Below are 19,440 nucleotides of genomic sequence, written 5' to 3'. Positions count from 1 at the left end.
GATACTTTTTAGTTCAATTTTTTTTTCACATGTATGTAAGTGTTATCACGTGAACATGTAGTGGAGACAATTTAAAAGATTTCTAGTAAATACCGAAAAACCGGTATTTAAACTTGTGAATACCGGTATTACAAAATTGTAAAAATGGCTCAAAATACCGGTATTGCAATCCCTATTTACAAGGCAAAGGAAAAAATGCTTTATCAACAATAGACACAGCATACAAATGGTAATTAAAAGACATATGTGGTGGTCACTTCTCTACATAATCACCAAATCTGTTGAGACATTTATCACTCTAATGGACCAATTTGTTTAACCCGTCTTGGTAATAATCAGGTCCCTGGCTATTGAGCCAATTCTCAGCACCTTATTGAATATCGCCGTCTGATATGAACCTCTTTTCGGATAAGTGTTTCCTCAATGCCAGGAAAAGGAAATAGTCACTGGGAATCAAATTAGGGCTGTATGGGGAGGGGTGGCTCCAGACCTCCCACCTAAACGTTTCCAGCAATCTCTGCCCACTTCAAAAGAATGACACCTTTTCACCACCTGTTGTCTACTCTTTGTTTCACTCTCGTACATTTCAGTGATTTGTCTGTGAATGTTCAAAGGGGACACATTCATGGGCAATAGAAATCATATCACGGCTCGCATCTCTGTGCAAGATCATTTCTCTAGATGTCTTGCCATTACTGTCGCTGTTTCAGTATTAACACTATCTGCTCGAACGACCAGTCTAAGACAACTAGGGCCATCTTTCTCCACTCTTTGTAACAATATTCTCGTCCACAATTCTACTTCTCAAATGCTGCTGCTTGTAAACTTTTTTTTGGATCCCCCTCATAGGAGACGATGTATTACAGTGTATATATTTACATACTTTAAAATAAAAATTAACTAATTTTGGTGTTAAAAAATACTTATAAAAACAATGTTATGGTTACTGTTAAGTGGTTAATTTAAAAATTAACATAACTTGTGTATAAAATGATAATCTAAGATGAAAAGGTTCAAATTTATTTCTCTTGGGTAAAACCTGTGTGTGTGTGTTTTGGATAACATAAAGTAACATTACTTGCCTTTATTTTATATTAATCCTATATAATTGCAGTTTATAAAAGATTTTGAAATATTCATTTTTTGCAACATTACAATTATTATTTATATTTCAGATTTATGCTTTAGATTTGGATCCAAATTTGTATAGAATTGGCCAAAGTAAAATATTTTTCAGAGCTGGAGTTTTAGCTCATTTGGAAGAAGAAAGAGATCTGAAAATATCAGATTTAATTATTCAATTTCAAGCATTTTGTCGTGGTGCTTTATCCAGAAGGTAATATGATTTTTAACTATTTTTGAATATTTTTGAAAAATAGCTTAAAATACTTAATCACCTCTTTATCATTATTTTTAGAAATTTCCATAAGCGCTTACAACAACTGAATGCCATTCGAATTATTCAAAGAAATTGTGCTGCTTACTTAAAGCTGAGAAACTGGGCATGGTGGCGGTTATATACAAAGGTATGTATTTTTAATTTCTTAAATTTTTTATTTTTCGGATGATTTTTACTGAGAAGGTTTGAATATAGAGTTTTTATAAATTATTGTTTCCAATATACTTTTAATTATCATCTTGCATTTAGTTATCTTGAATAATAACTTAAATAATTGAATTTAAAATCATATTTTCATTATATATTTTGTAAATAGCATCTCAACTGGTGAAAATGTAGGTAAATAGTTTGTTTGCATTAATTATTGTTAAAGTCTGAAATAACAAAAATAATTCTTTCTGTAATAATTTTGTATTTGACAATGAAAAAGTATTTTAGCATTTTTTTTCCCCTTTTTAACTCAAGTGGTTGTAAATTATATTTTTAGGTAAAACCTTTACTTCAAGTGACTAAACAAGAAGAAAAGCTCAGTGCTAAAGAAGATGAACTAAGACAAGTAAAGGAAAAAATGGAAAAAGCAGAAAATGAAGTTTCAGAATTGAACCAGAAGCTCCAACAGGTATGGAATCCCCCCCCCCCCTGCATACATTTTTCACATCAATGTATATATTTAACACAAAAGTTTTATATTGTTAAAGTATACCTGTTTTCTCAAACATATTGTTTGGTTTTACTATAATTTAGTTATATTATACTGTTACTAGATAGTGTTGACTAGTGGTACAAATCACTAATTTATTTAACTATTAAAAATCTTGTCTCATATTTGTTATATTTCTTTATTTTGCTCTTTGAAGATCTAAATGTTTAATATCTTTATATGGAATTTTCTAAAAAGTTCTTTTTAATAGGAATTTTTTTTATTTATAATAATGCTGTTTTTATTTGGTTTTAGTTACAAGAAGAAAAGACAACACTTGCAGAACAACTTCAAGCAGAAACAGAACTTTGTGCTGAAGCTGAAGAATTAAGATTAAGGCTACAGGCTAGAAAACAGGAATTAGAAGATATTTTACAAGATATGGAAGCTAGAATAGAAGAAGAAGAGGAACGCAATCAAAATCTTACTGCTGAAAAGAAAAAGTTGCAAATAACGATTCAAGATCTTGAAGAACAGTAAGTACAATTTGTAAAAAAGATTTTAAAAATAAATAAATGTTATCTAAATCAATATTCAGTGGGTAAAAAAATGTATCTTATCCAGTTTTGGGAAATAAATAGTAATAACTTATTGAATTTCTTTTTATGAAATTCTTTAAAACAAAAAAATTTAAGACCCACTGATTTATATTAAATTCTACATTATTAATTGGTTTTATTATGCTTTTGCTTAGTTGATGATATATTAAGAGTTGCTTTTGATATATTAAGATTTTTTTTTTTTTTTTATCTATCTTGCATGGTTTGATATTGTCATTTTAACATTATTTACTTTAAGGATAATTTTAAAATCCCCCCCCCTCTCTCATTTATTAAAAGAATTAAAATTTCCTCTATGAATTATTAAAAAAGGGTTTGTTAATTTAAGTATATTTGAAATAAAAGTAAAATTATTACATTTTAGTAACTATGACAATAAGGGAAAGTAAACTATTTACAAAAAGCTAGTGAATAGATAAAAAACATTATTTTCTTTTAAAACAATGTAATTTTATCTATTTCCTGACTATTGATAATTTAATTGTTCAAATAAATTGTATTAAAGCTCAGTACTTTTGTGTAACATAATTTGTCTTTAGACTCGAAGAAGAAGAAGGTGCAAGACAAAAACTACAATTAGAGAAAGTAACACTAGACTCAAAAATAAAGAAAATAGAGGAAGACTATGCTTCACTAGCAGACAGTAATCAAAAAGTAAATATACTTTTATCTTATCCTTTATTTACTTACTTTAATTAGTAAAATATTAATTTTTTAAATAATTTTTTTAGGTTCTAAAAGAAAGGAAAGCGTTAGAAGAAAAATTGCTTGAAGTTTCTCAAAATCTTACTGAAGAAGAAGAGAAATCTAAACATTTGTCTAAATTAAAAGCTAGACATGAAGCAACCATAGCAGAAATTGATGAAAAATTGCGAAGAGAACAACAGGTAATTTAATTTGAAGTAATTGCTTTAAAGAAATAAGATTAGAAATAAAAAAATGAATTGCCAGTTTTTTGATGGATAGTAAGTTTTTAAATGTTTAATGAGCAAAAAAAAAAAAAAAAAAAAAAAAAAGTAACTTTGTTATTTTTATTTTGTTTATTTGTTAATATTTGTCTTTATGAATTTGATATTTGATTATATTTTCATTAACAGGTTAGGCAAGAACTTGAAAGAGCTTCCCGAAAGACAGAATCTGAACTTAATGATGTAAAAGAACAACTGGTGGAAAAGAAACAGCAAGTTGAAGAAATTCAGGCACATCTAGCCAGAAAAGAAGAAGAATTGACTCAAGCACTTAATAGGTAAATGCTAATTTGAAAGTTAAAAAAATTTATGTTGATAACTATTGTTTATCAGCTTTAACATATTGGTGGCAAAGTCTTATTTTTGGGACTGACGTTAAGGTACTTTATTATTATATTTATTTTATTAGATAGTGGTCCAAATCACGGGCATGATGTATTGCTCTGAACGTGTTAAAATTATGATTCTAGAAATATGCAATAAAAAAAAATGCTGAATTTTTTGTAACATTTTATATTTGTAATAAAATATAGTATTGTGAAATGTAAATGCAGCTTTCTTCTTCATATTAGTATTAAAGAATTTAAAAAAAAAATTTTTTCTTTCAATCTCTTATAAGTTTTATAATTTATATTAGCAGACGTATTTTTTTTCTCTCTTTTTCTGATGATGGTTCAAAACATATATATATATATATATATATATATATATATATATATATATATATATATATATATATATATATCTGAGAATAACTCGCATGTTGCTCCAAAAAAAGTAGAATTGCCAATGATACATGCAGAGACAAGTATGCATTTCTGTATTTTCACATTTCACCAATTTCCAAACTTTTTCTTGTTTTCTCAGTTCTGTGTTCAAAAGGAAAAATTACTAGATTCGTTTTATACTTTTTTTTTTAGTAAATTATTTCTATGATAAGCTATGACCCCTGATTGCTATCTCCAGAATATTGTAAACACAGTGGTTCAAGATGAATATAAAATATAATTTTTAATCTGCTTTATAATACAAGCTATTACAAAACTGCAGTAAAAAATAAAAATAAACAATATTAAAATTAGTTGATTCCATTGCTATATTGAAATCTTTTGACTTATACAGTCTTTTAAGAGCAATTTTGAATAATTTTTTTTAATTCTATTGTTAGTTTTTGTCTAATGTTTTATTTTAATTTCATGGAAAAGTAATTGTCACTTATCTAAGTACAAATCCTCCATTAATGCAAAATTTTTATAAACTGTGCTGTATTATAAAAGAATAATTCTGTAATTAATTTTAAACTAATGTGCACTTTTTAAAGAAAAAAAGTTTGAAAAAAAAGCAAAACAAAATAAAACATGGGAAACATTTTAGGTGTGATGAAGAAATCATTGCTAAAGCACAAGCTCAAAAAATGCTTCGAGAATTGGAAAATCAATTAACTGAGGCCCAGGAAGATTTGGAAGCTGAGAAAGAAGCTAGAGCAAAAGCTGAAAAACTCAAAAGGGATTTGAATGAGGTAATATATGTATTTCAGTATTGTCTGTTTATTTAACATATACTTTTTAAAAGTAAATTTCATTTGGTTATTCTAAATATAAGTTTTTATTTTGCAGTTAATTTTTTATTGTGTCATTTTGAACAGGAATTAGAAGCATTGAAAAATGAGTTATTGGACTCTAATAATTCTTCAGCCACACAACAGGCTTTAAGAACAAAAATGGAAGAAGAATTGAATTTCTTGAAAAGAAACTTAGAAGAAGAGACTGCTTTACATCAAAATCAAATTGGTGATTTGAGGCAGAAGCATAATGTAGTTGTTGAAAAGTTAAATGAACAGCTGGATTCCATACAAAAGGTTTGTAAACTTTCTACAGCTAAATTATTTGTGGAATACTTGATTTTAACATTTAAAAATAGGATAATTGAGTTATTATTTTTTTTTCACATCTTATCTAAAAAATAGTAATATCTGTGAGTTTTTGAAAAATAGATATATTTAAAATTCCAAACTAAAGATTCTTCTTTACCAAAAAGAAGTAAAATTTTACTAAATTGTGAATTGTTCAATTATAATAATTCAACTAATATGTAAATTTAAAAATGATATACAATAAACATATAAAGTTTATGCTGCATAAAACTAGTAAAAAATTTGAACTTTAGAAATTATTCAGATTTTAATTTTAAATATTATCCTGCTTATTAATTCAATATTGAAGAAAATTTCCTGTATCTTATCAGTGCAATAATCACCTAATACACTTTTTTTTGCAGTGAATTAGTTCATTAATAATGTTTTCTGGTACATAATTTTTTTAAAATCATGATATTGTTTTGAGAAGAGGATTTGTGTTTTTGATGGTGAAAAATTAGTGAAATAAAAACATGGCCACATAAAAAAAAAAGCAATTTTTACATTTTTATTTTGAAAATGATTAAATGTATGTAAACGAAAATAGCTTGGTGAAAACTAGACAAATAAATAAATAAAACATAATAATAATAATAATTATTATTTTTACAGGCTAAATCAGCTTTAGAAAAAGCTAAAAACAATTTGGAAAATGAGAACAGTACATTGTCATCTGAGTTGCAAACTCTGTCATCTGCACGACAAGAATCAGAGAGACGTAGGAAACAGTTGGAAAATCAGGCTCAAGAACTTGCCATGAAGTTAGAAGATGTAGAAAGAAACAAAGGTGAAATGGCTGAGAGGGTTCAAAAATTGCAGGTATTTAAAAAAGTATTCAGTATACTTCAAATGAAAATATATATATGAATTAGACAAGAATCATATATTAACATGTTTTTACAATTAGGCTGAACTGGAATCAGTCAGTGCTCAGTTTGAAGACATGGAAAGTAAAGCAACTCAAGCTTTAAAAAGTGTTTCTACTTTGGAATCGCAGCTTGCAGAGAGTCATGTAAGATTTTAGCCCTTTCTCTTAAAAATGCTGTTTTCCTATTTTTTAGTTATTCTATTGAGTTAAAAAAATAATAATTAAAAAAAACATTTTTAGTAATATTTTATTTTGGTTGTAATTAAAAAAATTTAGGAACAGCTGCAAGATGAAACTAGGCAAAAATTAGCTCTTAGTTCCAGATTAAGACAACTAGAGAGTGAGCGTGAAAATTTGCAAGAACAACTTGATGAAGAGGAGGAGGCTAAAAAAAGTTTAGAAAAACAACTTGGAGCTTTGAATGCCCAGGTAAGTTCTAGATTTGCTGAATTTTGTATTGTGTTCTTGAAATTTTTTTAGCTATATGTCTTAGGTCTGCCTTTGATGAATAGCTGGTGCAGTAACTTGCTTGTAGTAACAAATAAGTTTTTTTTTAAAGTAATATTTTCAAACTATTTTAAAACATTTATTATCGTATCAATGTCTTTAGATTATAGCACTTAAAAAAAAAAATTGAACTTAAAGATGACAATTCAATTTTTTACAAATAAGCTGATGAATAAAATAAAAATTAAAATATATGATTCATTTACTACTATAAACAAAGTAAATTGTAAAAAAGAAGAGAACTTTTAGAATGCTTTAAATGTGTTGACACACTTGAAAAGAAAATATTGAATTTGATTAGTACCAGAATCAACAATAAAACTCGGATACATTCAAAATTTTTCAGTTTTATGTCTTTCTATTCAAATAATTAAATACATCAATTGCAATATTAAATTAAATGTAGATGGAACAGAAAATTATGATAGTTATCAAATGACATTCCTCAGATCTTGTTTTTGAGCTTCTTCCACATTACTGGTACTATGAAACTATTTTCTCACACATAAAAAAGTTTAAAGTAAAAATGATTTAATTTTTACTTTAGTATTAAGTTTTAGTATTTTATACAACGATTGTGTGGTGGATGCAGGGGTGTTTGTGCTACGGGGAAACCCCGGAATTCCGGGGATTTTGAACTTCGATACCCGGAAATTCCGGGGATCGTTGTTCAAAAGGAAGTAGGAATAATAATGAATTATTTATTTTGATCTGGGTAATTTTGTTTGCTTTGAAAGCAAAAAACGCAAGGTCAGTGTGTGTGGTGAAAACTTTTCCTTTCTTTCTCCAAAGGCAGTGATAATGCGTGAAAAGGGGGGAAAAACTTCTTTTTTGTTCTTTCCTTATTGCGAGTTATGACTCATTCCCCTGGTTCGCGGACATTCTCTTCTGGATTCTTTTCGGCAAGTAGGCGCGGCAGAAAAAAAAGGGAGAGACTTCGTTCGACCAGATGTGCGATAACGTGACTCTGGGTTCAAAGGTCTTATCTCTCCTGGCGTGGCGCCAATAAGTAGAGAAGGGGGATTTTTCTCCGTATTAGCTATTTGTCATTGATCGCTTAGCAAATTTTTTTTCTCCGCTGTGTAAAATTTTCGTTTCATTTATTGATGCACATGTAAATTTTTCGTTTCGCTTATTGAAATATTTTTTTATTTATGTACGCAAGAGAATTTCACTTTGAAATTTCAGCATATGAAACAGAAATTACCCCTTAAAAATTCATATCTAATTAGTTTTACAGCATTAGATCCAGAGCTAAGAGGTAAAACCAGTACAATATTAGGTTTTGAAAAATTATCATCTTTTATGTCCCATATTTTTAGTGATAATGAAAAGTCAAAAGTAGAAGCTGAAATAAGGTTATACCAGAGTGATATTGATATCACCAAAGAAATGCTCTACACATCTGATGAAAGTGGAAATCAAGTCAAGTGTACAATTGATAAATATTGGTCTAAAGTTTTTAATTTAAAAGATGATTTCACAAATGATTATAAGTATCCTACATTGGCTAAATTGGTCAAAGCCTGCCTTAGCTGCTTCCATGGCCCATTAGTGGAAAGGGCATTCAACTTAATGGATACACTTGTCACTGACTATAGAACCCCTCTTAAGATTGATTCCCTAGATGCAGTGCAGACTATTAAATATGATTTAATGGCTTCTAAAGAAACCTCATGTGAAAAATATGGCTAAAAAAATCCAATGACTGATCCAATTCACAAAGATCTCTTACTGAATATGAACAGAAGTTGGAAAACATATCAAGAGGACTTAAAAACATGTATTTCAGATGAGTCACCCATAAAAGTCTCTGAAAAACCTTCTACATTAGCAGAAAAGCAAACTGCTTCTACCTCTGCATGTGCTGTTCTCGAGGAAATTTCTTCAACTGTAAATGAGGAAAATAAAAGTCAACCTTCCTGCAATTATGAAGTTCACCACAAAAGACAAGCCCACAAACATCAGAAAATAAAAAAAAAGCAGCAGAAATTAGATAATTTTTTTAAAAAGAATTAATTCAGGTAATTTAAAATATTTGCATAAAATGTAGTAGTTTATATGTTTGAAAATTTATGGTTATTAATTTTGCAAAAAAAGTAATTCATTGAACTTTTATAATTAGGTCATACAATACTTCATAATTGTAATTTTTCATTCCCCCCCCCCTTCTCGAAACTCCGAAATGCCGGTAGTAAGTCCGTAAAAGTTTCAGGGGGTTTTTTGGGGTCCCACAAACACCCCTGTGGATGGAAAATGGAAGAAAGATGACTTAAAATGATTTAGTCAATAATTTGATATCAATTTAATTTATTAATATATTTGCATTTAATCTATGGCCTTATTTATCTTTGTTTATTTATCATAAAATATATGATTTCATTTCTTCAATTATTTTCAAATTTGATTATTTAGGTTTAAATTTTTCTTTAAGCAAAAAATTGAGAGAATATTTTGAAAATGTTTAAAAAATGATGTTAGCACTGAATTGTGTAATATTTTGAGTAAAGCTGATCAAATTTAATAACAGATGGGAAAATCAATTATAATTTATTCATTAATCTTATATATTTTCTATAATTGTGAGGATAAATTAAGAAATCATCATCACCTAATTCTTAATCTTATTCTTAATTCCTCCTACTTCTTAATGTTATTTTAAGATTAAAAATTTGATATATATAGCTTTGTTTAACTTTTAAAAAGTTAGTCTAGTTATAATTTTCAAAGTTTTAACAATATAGTTTTTTTTAAAGAAAAGGTATTAATTGTTAAAGATATTTTTAGTCTTTGTTTATTAAATATCTACTCATTTGAATGCTTTGTTTTTAAATATATAGATTATTGAATATAAAAAGAAGGCCGATGAAGAAGCAGATGCAGCAGCTGCTTTAGAAGAACAGAAGAAGAAGTTATTGAAAGATCATGATGCTTTGCAGCATAAATTTGAAGAACTGCAAGCAGCTCATGAAAAATTGGATAAATCCAAGCGGAAGCTACAATCAGAGGTATATATTATATTTATATTTTATCAATGCAAGAAATTCATGACTAGACTTAAACATAGATCTAAAATAGATCTTGCTTTACATTTTGAATAATAGTTCTTTTCAATATACGAGTTTTAGAACTTCTAATTCCGAATTTCAATCAGAAATGATGTAGCAGTGGAAAATGGGAACATAGAAAGAATTTCTTAGTCACTGTAAAATCTCAATTTGTTATATTTTTGGTAAAAAATTTTATTTTAAAATAATGCATTTTTTTTCTTTCTTATCTCTTCAAACTTTCTAATTGACAAAAAAAAAAAAAAAAAAAAAAAGCATTTTGAATGTAAAGAATATTTATATTCTTTACATTCAAAATGCTTTTTTTTGGGGGGAAAGGGAAAACTCATTTTTTGTAATTTTAAATTTCTGTTTTAAGTAATTTAGACTTGATGAAATGTATTAAAATTATAAATTTCATAGTTTTTATAAAATTATTGAATATTTTAACTAAATTTAATAAAAAGAATTTTATTGATTAGTAATCAGGATAGCAAAGGATAAAATTTTGAATTACAATTTGATTAAAAGTATAAATTTAAAAAAAAAATCAAACCATTGTTTATTACAAGTCTAAAGCTGCTTGAACACATCCCAAATACTTAATATGATTCATGATTCTAAAATTTTGGCTCTTTTGTTTATTATTTTTCAAAATTAAAATATTTTACTAATGAAAGTGGCAAATTATTAAAAGTTACCATCCAAGCAATATTGTGACCATAAAATAAAAAGCTTTTAATAATTAATTCTACATTGAATATATTGGCAACTTCAAACAAAATATATTTTGATTGCATCTTTACTTTCAGTTTAAATATCCCAATATTTTTATCTACATTTGCATTGCAGGTTGAAGATCTTACTATTGAGCTTGACAGTCAGCGAGCTAAAGTGTCTGATTTAGAAAAAAGGCAAAGGAAATTTGATCAACTTCTTGCTGAAGAAAAGGCAATATCTGAAAGAATGGCACAAGAGAGGGACAATGCTGAGCGAGAAGTGAGAGAGAAAGAAACTAAAATACTGTCCCTCATGCGTGATTTGGAAGAAAAAGAGGAACGTAATGAAGAACTTGAAAGAGTAAGGAAACAGTTACAAGCTGAATTGGATGAGCTAGTCAATAGTCAGGGAACAGCAGATAAAAATGTAAGCTATTTCCTGTATACTTAATTGTTTTAATCATGTTTACTATCTTTTATAATTTGATTATTTTACAACATTATTTGTAGGTTCATGAACTGGAAAAGGCTAAAAGAATCCTTGAAGGTCAATTAGAAGAACAGAAGCATCAAATTGAAGAATTAGAAGATGAATTACAATTGACAGAAGATGCAAAATTGAGATTAGAAGTAAACATGCAAGCATTGAAAGCTCAACTAGAAAGAGATTTACAAGCCAGAGATGAGCAAAATGAAGAGAAACGGAAATCTTTGATCAAACAAGTAGGTCATTTTGAACTAAAGTATTAGCTTGTAATATTTCAAATTTAAAAAACGTGTTTTTTTTTTTTTTTTTTTTTTTTTTGCATAATAACATTAATTGCCCTCTAGACCAGAAAGAAGTGAATGATGAATGACAACATTTTTAAATATTTACATATATTAGTTCTGGCTACAAACAAATTGTAAGAAATAGCAATGCATTTGTAAATGCAGAGTAAATTTACAATGAATCATATTTACCATAAGTCTAAAAAAAAAAAAATCAATATCTGAATTCAAATTAAAGTATTTATAATAATATAAGAAGGAAACAAATTAATATTCAGCCTTTGAGTTATAGGAAAGTTCACATCTGTAGCTGAACTAGATATATTTTATTCTTGCTTTGCTTTGTCCAGGATGCCAATATGCTTTCTCAAACTCAAAACAATGTTTAACTGGCAAATACCACCCATTAAGCAGAATTCAAACTCAGAGTGTTGTCATTAAATTTCTAATTTTTTTTTAATTTCTTGTTTTATTTTTAAGAATGGAAAGAAGTCTAATAATAATTATTATTTTATATTTGAAAAGACTGATATTTATTTACAAATAAGTTTTTAAAAAAACACTTTTTACTGATTTTTCAATCATTTTTGAAAAATAAATAAATATTTTTCCTTAAGGGTTTAATATTACTTTATAGTTATTTTAATTTTGATACTTTTAAATATAATTTAAAAAATTTTTCACTCATATCTATGTTTTAAATTAAACTGGGTATTATCAGGGCAATGAAAAAAACTATTGTAGCACTTTACTGTCATGATAGTGAAAATGTTTACTTTTTAAATTCCCATTTGTTTGTTTGTTTAGTTCAAATTTAATATGAAATAGGAAATTTATCCCTGTTACAAAGTGGAAGATTACTGATGCCGCATGTATTTGTATTTTATAAAGTTTGATTAATATGATGAGCACTAAAAAAATCTGAAATGATTTTCAATAAATGGAAATTTGCTACAAATTCATATGGGTTGTAATATTGTAAATTCACATGTTAGGTTATTTTTAACTTTGTCTAGATTGAAACAGTACTTTATAACTTAAATTTATAATGCTCTTGTCCTGTTTTATTTTCAATCATAGGTACGAGATCTTGAAGCAGAGCTTGAAGATGAACGTAAACAAAGAGGTGCAGCTATTGCCGCAAGAAAAAAACTGGATGCTGATTATAAGGATTTGGAACAACAATTAGAAATTGCTAATAAAGTGAAGGATGATGCTGTGCGACAACTGAAAAAATTACAGGTATAGTCCTGAAATATCTTGTTAATTTTCTATAGATTTGTTTCTTTAAGGAAAACAAAATTCTAAATAACATAATTTTATATATTATGTATATATATTTAAGTTATCTTTTCAAAATTAAATTTTTAAGATTAGTATTTTTTTTTTTTTTTTTTTCTGTTCACATTTTTTGCAGCGAGGTAAATTGTAAAATGAAGGAGAGCAACTTTTTTTTTCATTATTATTATTGCATTTTGCTAAAAATAAATTTAAAATAATTTGCCATTTTAATACTTATTTGATGTGCATAACTAAGTATCCATAAACTAATATTTATAGCTTTCTACTAAAATTTATTTTATAGGTTATAAGAATCTGCTAATTTTTTGACAATTCTGTAAAGATACTTTAATAATTTTTACATTTGTTTTAATTCTGATAACTTTGCTGTTTGCATTGATTATCAAATATTTTTAATTCTCTTATAAGAAATATATATAATTGTGACAATATGTAGGCATGTGAAGTATCCATTACTGTCTACTTTCTTTTGGTTGAAATTTATATCTTGTTTTATATTTTTAGAATCAGATGAAAGACTTCCAAAGAGAAGTAGAAGAAGCACGTTTATCTCGAGAAGATTTAATTTCACAAGCTAAAGAAGCTGAAAAGAAACAAAAACTTCTGGAAGCAGAATTGATTCAACTTCAGGAAGATTTGTCTAATTCTGAACGGGCAAGAAAAGCTGCTGAAGCTGAAAGAGATGAGTTACATGAAGAAATCAATAACAATGCTTCTAAAGGGTAACAGTTTGTGATTTTAAGTAAATTTTATTAAATTCAACTTGATTGAATTATTAACAATGCTATATTAAATCCTGACTTTCTACAGAATGCTTTTGCAAACTTATATATATTTCTTTGTCATTAAGGAAGTGTGATAGATGTGTTGGCAAAAAGTTTAAATGTTTGTATAAACTAAAAATATTAAATAGTCTCTGATTTAGCTGCAAGCAAATAGTTTCCCATTCCTTTCTGTTTCGAATATTTACATTCAAAATCATGTTCAATGAAGGCCTTTTTTATACTCAGTTGAAGAAAGAATTACTTATTATGTATCACATTATTCTACACTATCTAATGGAAAGTATGCAAAATATTTAAATAAAGCTTGCATTTCTGTGAAATTTATATATATATTACTCAGTGCTTTTCACTTCAGATTTCCTGTTTAATTAAATGATTAAAACATGTTGTAAACTGTCATTTATTCTTGATGTAAATATGTTGAAACAGAAATTTTAAACATGATGAAAAATGAAATTTATTCAAAAAATGATTTATATCTTATAACTTACTTTCAGAATTACAAAATATAGTTATTTTTATACTGGTAATTAAAAAAATTAACTGAAAGTATATTAGGAGCCTAGAAAAATCACAATATATCTATTTGTTATACAGCAGTTTATTTAATAATAGGTTGTTTCTTAAAATATAATGAAATAACAGGGATGGGGAAAAATGAAGTAATGGACAACATTATTTAGAAAGTCTAATAAAGAAAGCTCAGAATGTTTTAGTAATTTGTTTGGGACAAAATTTGAATTTTCTGAATTTGTTTTTTAAAAAAAATGTCCAAGAATTATTAAATATTATTTTTGTTCTATTATATGATGAATACTTCTTACCAAAACTTCAAAATATCACTGAGTGTCTGATTAATGATTTAGTTTTTACAAAATTGCTCTGAGGATTGTGTTGTCATTCAAAATATATCCATTCTAAATTTGATCCTTTTAAGTCCTCTGGTCTGTCCTATTGATTATCATACTCGAATTTTCTTCATTATTATTAAAGATATGTAGTTTTAAGTTTTATTAAATTTCATTTTGATTTTCTTCTTCAATTTTAAGTTAGAATATTTCTTGTATTTCATAATTTTTTCCCTCTCTTCATATCAGGAATCTTTTGATTGATGAGAAGAGGAGACTAGAAGCTAGGATTCAACAGCTTGAAGAAGAGATGGAAGAAGAACAAGGAAATTCTGAAGGTCTTTTGGAAAAAGCCAGGAAGTGTCAAACACAGGTATTTATTTATACTAAGTAATTGGAGACAATTTCTCACTTTTTAAAAAAATATTGTATATAGTTTTATTCTTATTAAAAACTCATTCAAAGAAGCATTTATCTAGTTATTAGAATAGGAATAACTCTTTCTCAAACGGAATTTTGCTTCCCCTCCCCCCTTTAAATCATAAATAAGAGTCTAAATAAGGGTCTTAATAAAAGAACATTTCTTTCATTTTAGATCACTATTCATTCAAAATTTATAGCAAAACTGAAATTTAACTTAGATGGTTGTTCACCAAGTTGGTGTACATGTATTTCATTTTCAAATTGATTTTATTAGATTTAAAAAATCAATATATACTTTTATTAATGAACATGAACCAGCAGATCATTCCTGCTGGTTTATTTTTTTCCATAGTCGAGATATGTTAGTTTCATTCAGCTTAAGAGGAAGCATAATGTTTATTTTTTAACAATGTGATTAATTTACAAGCTGTATTTATTCTTTGAATTAAACTTATCCTAGAACAAGAATGTCTTTTATTTATTCTATGAAACGTAATTATTTCTCTGTTGCTTATGATTGTCATTTATATGAAAGTTCATTATTCAAATAATGATAGGAAATAGGACGGACAGTTATAAAGCTTGCATGCATATGTACTATTTCTTTTTTAAAAAGATTTGTGGAAAATTTATTGTTACTTAAAAATAATATGATAAGTAATTTGCAAATTTATCATACTGTTATAAATGAATTGCAATACTCGTATGTGGAAGAAAAATAAGGCCAGAAAATATATAAAATTAGATCGATTATTTTTGAACACAGGAATTTGAAAAGCCCATGTTAAATTACAAGAGTTAAAATGAGCCATTTTCATTTTGCTTTTCAAATTATTTAAATGCTTGAAAATTCCAAGAACATTACCTACAGATATACAAATATTTATATCTGCTGTGTATGTAAGAATCTTAACTAATAATGATTTGTTTTGCTAGATTGAACAATTGTCAGCTGAACTTGCTTCAGAAAAGACGACAACCCAGATGTTGGAAAATAGTAGAATACTTCTAGAAAGACAAGTAAGTTATTTGAAACCAATAATATTTAGAAATCGTGTTGCAGAATCTTTTTAAAGAATAAATTTTAACTATGAAATGATCACAATTTTATATGTATGAAACTGAATGAGAGATTAAATGCATTTCTCAATAAATTTGATAAATTGTTTATGACATTAAGATTTTTTATTCTCAAATATTAATATATTTTTCAAGTTTGGTTTATTGAAATTCTAAAAGTTTCACGACTTTGTATTATATAGAATTCCATATGACAAAATAATAATAAGAGATTATAAGTGTTCATTCAAGCCAATTAACTTAGAACTTTGATTTGTACATCTTGGGTTGACTTTTTTTAAAATTTAATAATTAATTAAGAATTGAGATTTTGACATTTCTTTATAATAACTTCCAAAAATATGATGTCACAAAAATAATTTTTGAATAATTTTAAAATTTAAAAAAGAGATTATCTTTTTCCAATTTAATTGCTATACTATCTTTCCAAGTACCAATTTAAATGCAATCTTATAAAGTTTAAAATCGAATTTAGTTTGGGACTATTTATTTATTACAGATGTGGCCATGGTCATATTTTCAAAAGCTATCTTGATATAACAAATATTTTTGCAAGTCTCTTTAGTTTTTGTAGTGAACATAGATACTTCATTTTAAATAATTTCATTTTTTTCTCCATTAAAAAGAAGATTATGTATTGTAATTTTTATTGGAACACTCATTCAAGTGTATTTACTTCCCATACTTCTATAGAACAAAGAATTGAAATTAAAGCTTCAAGAAGTTGAAAGTTCTCAGAGAGCTAAATCTAAGACAGCAATATCATCCTTGGAATCTAAACTTGCACATTTGGAAGAGCAACTGGAAGAAGAAACCAGGTACTGTATTTTTTAAATATAACATATATATTGAATTTTCAATTCTGAGCTTCCTAGGAATCTTTGTTTCCTTAAATTTCATCTTCTCTTTATTACTGTTTTCTTCCGTATAGTGCCTATATATCGAACCCATTGGAATTTTATTTTATCGCTTGCATGCTGAGTTTTGTGGTGAAAGTACTAAGAAATGTACTGGTAAGGGGAGATTCATTAACTGTAAAGGCTTGTTTTAGAAATTTGAAACTGGGGGTGGTGTGGGGAGAACCTCTTCATAATCAGAAAAATTGAAACTAGTTTGTTTAAAAATATCTGACTAACTACACTACAATTCATGGTTAAATAGATAAAGCCTTAAAACATATCTGACAATTCTACTAATATAGGGAACTGCTCATAACTTAAAACACATAATCTTGTTTCCATTGGCTCTAACTACTACATATACTACGATTTGAATATACAATACAACTTTATCTTTACATGACTTATCAGGTTATAAAATAACCTTAAAGATTAAGAGCTTAAGAAACAGTTCCAGCCTATAAATGAATATGCGCAAAAAATAGCTTAAAGAAAATCACCCCATTAGAGATTTGGTCTTCTGCTATTATGCATTCAGATGATTCTCCCTGTTCTACAAATATAAATGAGACTGAAGTTACTAATGAATTTAACCCCCCCCCCCCTGCAAATTCATTTTTTAAAGTATAATAATTGTATGTATCAAAAGCGTATTCCTTTTAATTGAGAGTTGTAGGTAATTAATTGGAATTTTTGGTTACATATTATCTGACAGTTGAAGCTTTTTACTGCTTTATTCAACCTAATCACTTATAAATATTTGAGAATCAAAACCACAAAGTGTTTAATTATATAAGGTACAGTTATTAAGTGAAGGACAAGTTAGTTTGAAGCATGTTTTAAAAAAAATTCAGTTGTTTTTAACAAACTTCTACACCATAAGTAACTTGAAATTTTTGTTCAATTCCGTAAAGTTTATTGAAATTTGTTATCTTGTTTCTTTTAATGAAAACATAATTTAAAAAATTTGCATATCTTGATAATTGTTTCTTATATATATTTTTTTCAGTATTAATATCATAAAATTGATTAGTTTATAACATACTAAAATAAAATTTATGCTTTTCACAGAGAGAAACAAAATATTGCCAAATCTAGTCGTAAGCTTGAAAAACGTGTTAAGGAATTATTGCTGCAATTAGATGATGAAAGAAGGCATGCTGATCAGTATAAAGAACAAGTAAGTTGTAATATATATTTGTACAAAGTGCATAAAATTTTTATTCAGTATATTTAGCTATATTTTGATAACTAAATACATACATACACCTACGATAAAGCAGTCATATATAACTATGCTGCAAAAATTTAAATAATCTGCAAAGCTAAATATATATAACTTTTTTGAATAAATTGTAAAGAGAATTTTACATTATTCATATCAGAGTATGACAAGACTAATAATTTGATGAAAAATCATTCTGCCATGTTCTGTTTACTATAATTTTTAAAAAATTAAATTTTGCCTTTTCAAAAAAAAAGAAAAATTTGGCATTTTTGTTTGTAAATTGTCATTTATTTCAATGTCAATATAACTATTGTTATTTTGAAAATACATATTTTCTGTAGCAACACATTTTTTTGAATATAGGTGCCTTTGTTTTTTGCATTGATTTCATAAATATGAAGTTTTTATTGCTCTGAAACAAAACTGAATGGAAATTTTATTTTATTTAACAGTTAGAGAAGACAAACAATCGCATGAAAAATCTGAAGAGATTGTTGGATGAATCTGAAGAAGAGTGTTCAAAGGAAAAAGCTGCGAAGAGAAAAGTACAAAGAGAACTTGACGATCTTCATGAAAACTGTGAAAACTTACAGAGAGAGGTGACAAACTTAAAAAACAAAATGAGGTAATTTTAATTGATTTCAAGGTTTAAAAACAGCAAACAATTCTTGATATATTTGTTTGCCAATTTTATTTTCACACTTGCCCCACCCCCCATTTAAATTAGTAGGAAAATTCAAAATTGAAACATATCCAAATTTACAAAAAAACATATTACAGTACACTCCCGATTATCCGCGGAATTGGGTGGCGCGACCGCCACGGATAACAAAATTCGCGGATAATCCGAAAAAAGCTAAAAACGGGTATAGCAAAAGAAAAAACAGTCATTCCAACTTTGATAAATCGTTATATGTACAATAAAACATAAAATAAACAGTAGAAAATGTTTAACTAACGCTTAATATTTTAGTATATTACTCAAAACTAACTCAACTCAAATTTTATAAAATGCATTTTGTTAATGAAAACAGAAAAGTGCTTTGTACTTACGAGAGGCATCAAAGATACACAGAAAAATACATATGTACTGTTTTAATACTGTAATGTATTATGTAATTACAAAAGCATAATTGTGAAACGACACCTTTTTTGAAGAAATCAGTCATTTGTGTATGTTTCTTGCTTTGGAAGCATTTTCTCTTTGCTTGGAAGAAAAAAAAAAAACTAGTGTGACATGCGCGGATAACCCGTCCGCGGATAATCGGGAGTCTACTGTATATAAATATTGAAAGAGACATTTTCTCTTCTGTTGGTATTTTATTTGATCTTTAAATTAAGATTGGATTAAAAAAATATTTAAATACCCTCAATAAAAATTTATTTAATTTCAAATATAATAAATTTATTATAAAAGAAAA

General features: G+C 26.9%; 1 protein-coding gene across 1 annotated transcript in view; it reads left to right on the top strand.

The window, feature by feature from the left end:
- Window positions 1-19,440, top strand: part of LOC129968794 (myosin heavy chain, non-muscle-like) — a 93,265-nt gene that overhangs the window by 72,195 nt on the left and 1,630 nt on the right. The window contains exons 18-39 of the mRNA XM_056083046.1: window positions 1,176-1,336; window positions 1,418-1,526; window positions 1,887-2,018; window positions 2,355-2,575; window positions 3,199-3,313; window positions 3,391-3,546; window positions 3,757-3,905; window positions 5,002-5,146; window positions 5,273-5,485; window positions 6,155-6,361; window positions 6,450-6,554; window positions 6,687-6,839; window positions 9,758-9,925; window positions 10,817-11,110; window positions 11,194-11,406; window positions 12,535-12,696; window positions 13,261-13,478; window positions 14,639-14,762; window positions 15,749-15,832; window positions 16,586-16,710; window positions 17,863-17,971; window positions 18,472-18,644. Coding sequence (XP_055939021.1) covers window positions 1,176-1,336; window positions 1,418-1,526; window positions 1,887-2,018; window positions 2,355-2,575; window positions 3,199-3,313; window positions 3,391-3,546; window positions 3,757-3,905; window positions 5,002-5,146; window positions 5,273-5,485; window positions 6,155-6,361; window positions 6,450-6,554; window positions 6,687-6,839; window positions 9,758-9,925; window positions 10,817-11,110; window positions 11,194-11,406; window positions 12,535-12,696; window positions 13,261-13,478; window positions 14,639-14,762; window positions 15,749-15,832; window positions 16,586-16,710; window positions 17,863-17,971; window positions 18,472-18,644 — 3,536 coding nt within the window. The remainder of the gene's footprint in view (window positions 1-1,175; window positions 1,337-1,417; window positions 1,527-1,886; window positions 2,019-2,354; window positions 2,576-3,198; window positions 3,314-3,390; window positions 3,547-3,756; window positions 3,906-5,001; window positions 5,147-5,272; window positions 5,486-6,154; window positions 6,362-6,449; window positions 6,555-6,686; window positions 6,840-9,757; window positions 9,926-10,816; window positions 11,111-11,193; window positions 11,407-12,534; window positions 12,697-13,260; window positions 13,479-14,638; window positions 14,763-15,748; window positions 15,833-16,585; window positions 16,711-17,862; window positions 17,972-18,471; window positions 18,645-19,440) is intronic.

Source organism: Argiope bruennichi, chromosome 5, assembly GCF_947563725.1.
Source record: "Argiope bruennichi chromosome 5, qqArgBrue1.1, whole genome shotgun sequence".
NCBI classification, from domain to species: Eukaryota; Metazoa; Arthropoda; class Arachnida; order Araneae; family Araneidae; genus Argiope; species Argiope bruennichi.
This window is presented reverse-complemented; position numbering and strand designations above follow the sequence as displayed.